This window comes from Gavialis gangeticus, unplaced genomic scaffold, assembly GCF_001723915.1.
Source record: "Gavialis gangeticus isolate Ggan-Ray unplaced genomic scaffold, GavGan_comp1, whole genome shotgun sequence".
NCBI lineage: Eukaryota > Metazoa > Chordata > Crocodylia > Gavialidae > Gavialis > Gavialis gangeticus.
Window position 1 is genome coordinate 111,366,095 of NW_017729024.1, and position 6,577 is coordinate 111,372,671.

At 40.7% G+C, this 6,577-nt stretch overlaps 1 protein-coding gene across 9 annotated transcripts in view; it reads left to right on the forward strand.

The window, feature by feature from the left end:
* The window catches only part of NFIB (nuclear factor I B), a 271,468-nt gene that overhangs the window by 185,543 nt on the left and 79,348 nt on the right, over positions 1–6,577 (forward strand). For all 9 annotated transcript variants that reach the window (XM_019517573.1, XM_019517572.1, XM_019517574.1 and 6 more), the window contains exons 5-6: positions 530–650; positions 4,113–4,231. In XM_019517573.1, coding sequence (XP_019373118.1) covers positions 530–650; positions 4,113–4,231 — 240 coding nt within the window. The remainder of the gene's footprint in view (positions 1–529; positions 651–4,112; positions 4,232–6,577) is intronic.

Below are 6,577 nucleotides of genomic sequence, written 5' to 3' on the forward strand. Positions count from 1 at the left end.
AGCCTTCAACATTCACCGCCCAATCATGCTTGGAGTCCCATATTGTTACACAATATGCAGTTATTCTTGAAGTGCCAAAGGTTGTTAAAATGCACAATATTCAGACAGCAGATGAAAGTTAAGATTATAATATGTGTGGGCTAATGCACAAACAATGTCTGTGTCAAGGATAAAAGGCAAAAGAAACAGTGTGGTATGGTCTTACCATACAGGCCACTTTTAGGATGATTAGGTATGTTCACGCTTTGTATCAGTTTTATCCATTTCTTCATACCAGTTCTTTTAGATTGTCTGTTATGGAAGAATAATGTACAAAATAATAAATAAAACTATAAATGTTAAGAGGTTTGTGATGGTGAGGGTGATAGGTTAAGGTGGGAAAATATTAACAGAACTTGTCTGTGCTTGATTTCCTCAATAGGTAGCATAGGTACACATTGTCATATTGCAAGGTTTTTTCAGTGTTAAAATGGAGAAGATGGCAAAAGGATTAGAGATTATTTTTGACTCTTAATAACATGTTCTTCAGCGCCTATAACCCAGGGAGCTGGGGTGAACTTCCCAATTGGAGAGCTTCCGAGCCAACCATACTACCATGACATGAACTCCGGTGTGAATCTACAGAGGTCACTGTCTTCTCCACCAAGCAGGTAAAAACATAAGCATTGAAAAAGCAATAAATAATACCTAAGAGTAATTAATAATACTACTGTTAATAATGATAATGAATACATGATTGTGGGAAGTTAGTGTTGATTAGGTGGGAAAGCAGTTCACAAATACCACAGACTAAGTGCATAATTTCATGCATTCTGTTTGCTTTTACCAAGTCATAGTTTCATAGTTAGCAGGGTTGGAATGGACCTGAGCAGATCATCAAGTCCAACCCCCTGCCATGGCAGGAAAGAGTACTGGGGTCAAACGACCCCGTCTTGGTGATTGTCTAGTCTCCTTTTGAAGACCCCCAGGGTAGGGGCGAGCACCACTTCCCTGGGAAGTTGGTTCCAGATCCTAGCTGCCCCAACAGTGAAGTAGCACCTCCTGATGTCTAGCCTGAACCTACTCTCAGTCAGCTTATGGCCGTTATTCCTTGTAACTCCCGGTAGTGGGCAGGGGAACAGGGACTCTCCCACTGCCTGCTGGTCCCCCTTGGCAAGTTTGTAGGTGGCCACCAGATACCCTCTCAGCCTTCTTTTGTGTAGGCTGAACAGGTTAAGCTCCCATAGTATCTCCTCATAGGACTTACCCTGCTGCCTCCTGATCATGTGCGTGGCCCTCCTCTGGACCCTCTCTATGCTATCCACATCTCTCCTGAAGTGCCGTGCCCAGAACTGGACGCAGTACTCCAACTGCGGCCTGACCAATGTCTCATAGAGAAGTCAAATATGTATGTTTTATAAATCATTACTAGGTTATTAATTCACAATGGAAAATATATTCCTGTAAAGGGTGATAGAGCTGTGTAGTATTAACAATGATATTTCAAATGATACAACTTCTGTCACATTTGTAAACCACTTCCTACTGGTATTAGAGACAAACCATTTTCCAGTGGTTTATTAGAAGAGCAATCTGAAACTTCTCAGTAAATTAAACAATGATTTTAGACTATCATGAAGGGTGCTATGCATGATGTATTTAAAATTACCAGCTAATTCAGGCCACATTTACAGCTCTATGGATGAACACAGCTTGTTTTTATTTAACATTTCTATTTCTGAAATTATCTTTGATGCCTTTCCTCACTTTCTTCATTCCTTCAAAAAAAAGATGCTTAGACACTTGAAGCTCCTACTGGGAGAACTATGAATAATCTCATTTTCCAACTGGAATTCTCTACCTTTTGGAAAATAAGCCAAGACAATTCTTAGAAAAGTGTGAAAATTTGAAGGCTGACTCTCAAGAAGATGCTGACTGATAATTTCATGTACATCATGGGTTAGGCATAGGGAAGGGGAAAATGAGAACAAGCAACCACATTAAATGTGGCCTATGGGGATCAAAACACCAAAGACCAGATCTGCATTCTATAGGAGAGCACAGTGGTTGAAGGATCCCCTGTTGGAATTCCTCTTTGAATGTTACATTCAGGAAAAAATTGCCCACTCTGGAATAGGCATGGGATAGGTGCCCAAATGGGCAGAGGCTACTTCTAACGGGTCTGTTTACCTGGCTTTATCATTGTGTCAGATGGCACAGTTCCTGGACCTCTCCAAATTGGAAGTTCCTCAGTATAGAGGAGGAACTGGAGAAGTTTTTCTGGGTAATTTTCTGTGGGCTGGTGTTAGGGGACAATAAGTGTACTTGTGGCTCCATCCTTACGGTGCCACCTGCTTTCTGCCACAGTTCACTTCTCTCCTCTCTGGTTGCCGATAGAAATGATGTTTGTTGTGCAATTGGCCCCTTGAAACCCCTCAAAAGCCCAAACAGAAGAGCATGGCTACAGAGTGTTCCAATCATGAGACAAATTAACCCTTATTGTATGAGGGTTCCAATGAAGATGCTTCAAAGCAGAGTGCCTTCATTAATTTCTGTCTTTCCTGGCTGCAGCACAGCCTGGCCCCAGCTGCTGTCTTAGGATGGGAGGGAGAGAAGGCAGGGGAAGGAGGTTCATTCTGGGGTTCTCTCATGCCTGCTGAGGTGGAGGAGGGGTCAGGTGGATTGGAGCCCCTCACTTCAGGGGTGCTCCAGTGTACCTGCCCTCCACTCCAGTGGGGCTGAGAACCCCGAATGGACCTCTGTCCCCTGCTTTCTCCCCCTCCCATTCTGAGACAGCAGTGGAGTTGCAAGGGGAGTGGAGCTACGGGGAAAGGCTGCATAGATGCAGCCTGTCTCCCTAGATTGGCTCTAAGTTGGAGCCAATCTCCCAACCTCCGAATCCAATAACTAATGTGTGTTGGGTTAGGAGAATCCGTCTAACTCATGGTGCTTTCTGTGACTCTCTATGAGTTAGACATGGGAGCTGCACTTTTGTCTGTTCTCTCTATTTGTATATTCTGTGAACCAACGTTTGGTGCAGGGATCCTAGATAGGTCAGGCAGCACCAGAGAGATGAGATAGATGAGTGGAGAATCTGCTTTGCTCAGGGATCTTGGATTTATATTCCTATTCTAGAACAATAAGTTGTGGTATTGCTTGGTTTGCTGAAGCTACCAGGGTATCACAATGTCAGAGGTACTATGTTTTATATGGATCTTTGTTGTCAACGAGTATTACTTCATCAGTGAAACAGTAACTGTCTGGGCTTGAGAGCAGATTTTGTAGTTTTTTTCAAATTATTGTTGATAAGGTTAGAACATTCTTCCACCAGTATCTGGTTGTAGTAGTTAGTCAGCTCATGCTCCGGGATTCAACTCAGCTTTGAAATTTAGAAAAAGAATGTAAAGAAAGAAAGAATAATCATTCTCATAGTACTGTCACAGTTACTTTAAAATGATATTATTGAATTTTTCATGCTTAATTCCCCACCTTTCTTTGGGAAACTGCTGCATAGATAAGAAGAAATCTGCCTTTGTCCTAGTAGATTGAAATGGTGCCGTAGTACCAGTGGTGTTACTTGAAATGCAGGCCTTTCATTGTCAATTAAATTAACTGAAAATGAAAAGACCATGTCAGGATAGGCATCTTGTAAAAGTCCTGCACTCTGATCTGGTAGGATATAGCAAGCTATTTTTCTCCCTATACACAGATTCAGAATAATTCCAGTTTCACCTGGTTAATTTTGGCATGGGTTCAACTCTGGTTTTTTTTTTTGCCTCAAATGAATCCCCTGGAGAATTTAACTTTCTAATGATAAGTCTTTTACATCAGGTGGCAGAAAACAGACCTTTGACCAATGTCTTGAATGCTGCTGGATTTAGGACATGCAGGGATTTGTGTGTGCGCGCGTGTGCACACTTGTGTGTATATAGTGTAAAAGAAATAGACACAATATAAACAACTTTGTTTCAGACTTATGCATGAGGTTAAGTGTAAATTTTTTTTTGTTTTAATGCCTACATTGTTCTCTGTTTTGCAAAATTTGTCATAATCCTTATAGATTTTGCCATACTATTGCTAAATACATGTACATAATATAAGACTTAATTCCAACACTTATGATATTTCAACAGCAAGAGACCCAAAACTATCTCCATAGATGAGAATATGGAGCCAAGTCCAACAGGAGACTTTTATCCCTCTCCAAATTCACCAGCTGCTGGGAGTCGAACATGGCATGAAAGAGATCAAGGTTAGTAACATTTTGTAACAATGCGTTCAAGCATTCATCAGTATTATAAATTTTCCCGTTCCTTTCTAGCATTAAAACAATAAAGCAATGGTGTATTACAGTAAGTTAGCTTGACTGTTCTATGTAACACATTTTTGCTAAATGTCTTTAACTAAATATATATATTTTTAAAAACTGTAATGATCATATAGCATGAGCAAGCACATAATCATAATTTTTCCACACAGTAAACTGCATTATCATCATCAAAACATTTATTGCAGATGAAGTCTTCTTTAAGCACCTAATTTATATTGTGGACACTATAAAAGATAATTACACTGTTCCAAAATGATCTGAACAATGCATTTTAATTGAGTAAAAACGAACTATTTTTACTTTCTGTTGTGGCCATTATTAGTATACCCAGCTTCTTCAGTGGGATTAACGTACATCTCAACACCTTTTACCTTCAAGAGAACTCAGTCTTAGCCCTTGGTTATTGAAGTCGGTGGCTTCGTCTACACATGTGCTTAACTGTGGACTCGACTAATTAGCTGTGGAGTAAAGCATCACCTGTAAAGACACACATGCAGTGCTATTAGGCCACAGTTAACTAATTAATGCCACCATAAGATAGTACTGTTGGGAACAGTACTATCTTATGGTAGGGGGTAATTAACTGCGATTAAATGTACGTGCAGGTGCTGACCACAGGCATAAATTGTGCTCTTTCAGCCTAGCCAGCAGGGGGCCAGACTCCTGCCTGCCACCTAGCCACATGGTTCTGCACTTTCAGCACCCTTGTGCTCCACCCAGCCCCTCTGCTGCCTCAAACTGGAGACTGCGACTGGCCGCTGGTGCCCTCTGCCAGCCTGGTGTAAACTGCTCTGCCTTGGCTCAAATTGTTGCTGTCTCAGGCACATGTAGAGATGCTACACTCAGCAATAGTTTACTCTGGTTCAAACTGCTCCAGAGTTTGAACCAGTGTGCTAAATTAATTGCACATGTAGATGCACCCAGTGTAGATTTTCCCTCCAGTTAGTAAGGCATTATGAAATTCCCAGTATATGTATTGTGGACATTTCATGCACTGTGGTGTTCAAAGAATTATCTGCTTGAGGCTCTGTCACTCTTTGGAACCATCTACTCAGTATGCAGCATTGCTTACAAGAATTAAATAATAGAGCTAGACAGGAAGTTCCCTGTTCAGCTCCCTCTCCTGATACATATTTTGTTCTACATATTCAGTCTGTTGTTTGATATTCTAGTTCTCACCTTTCTCCATTACCAACTGGCAGTTTGATGCATGGCACCTTCCATGGTTTAGGTCTGTTGCTTAACTTTTATATGTGCTTTTCTTCCTTTAGTTCCCTACCACCCTCCATCTCTTTGGGTGGTGTTTGTTTAGCAATTAATGTAGTTATATTTGATGTTTTCTGTGGAATGGATTAAACCAGCAGCGGTCTTCTATGTGCCTTGTTGACAAGTAGTAGACATGCAGAAATGGAGATGCCAGCATTTCATATATGAATAGTGCTGTATTTATGTTGTGCCATTTGCAGAACAGCCAAAAATTTGCTAGCAGTGAGGGTCTGGAGGTGGCAATAGTGATAGATCCATAGTGCTGAACCAAGCTTAAATAACTTAGATTGGAAATTCAAAGAGGTATTCAAAGCAGTTAAGTGCCCTTGAAAACTAAGTGGAAGTAGGGTATCTAACTCCTTTAGGCAACCTTTTAACATTTTAATCTAAGGGAATACCATGTGAATACACAGCATGTTGACATTTAGCCTTCTATCAAAATCAGTACTGATTTGTTGGTCCTCTTGGAGAAGGTTGGATGAGCTTATTACTCCCCATAAAGGGTAAATACTGTGAAATGTAATAGAAAAATAGACACAAAGGGCATAATGTGAATAACCTCACTATAGATTGTCCTTGCTGTTGCTGCAAGTTGTATGCTGCATAAGCATATATCATGAAAGGTTGGAATGTGATTAAGGGAGAATTAGTGGTTTGCCTAGGCAGTGGCAGCTGTGAAATTGGGGGAAAAATAAAATTTCATCAAACTTCAGTAAAAGACTCATCATATACCACACTCTTTCTAATTGGGAAAGCTCCAGCCCTTGCCTTTTATTAAGCTTGAGAGCTCTCTGTATAAGTAAAGAACTGTTATCTATTCTTCTTACTGACATACAATCTCTGAAGAGCTTCTTATGAAACAAAATGTGTATGCATTTTCTGTTTGTCTGTTTTGAAAGAGCAGTGTAGGGAGATGAAAGTAAGAACAGAAATAAGTAAACAGATAATCAGGTCTGAACCCACGCCCCAGGCAGGAACAGGTGCCAGGGTCATATCACCCCA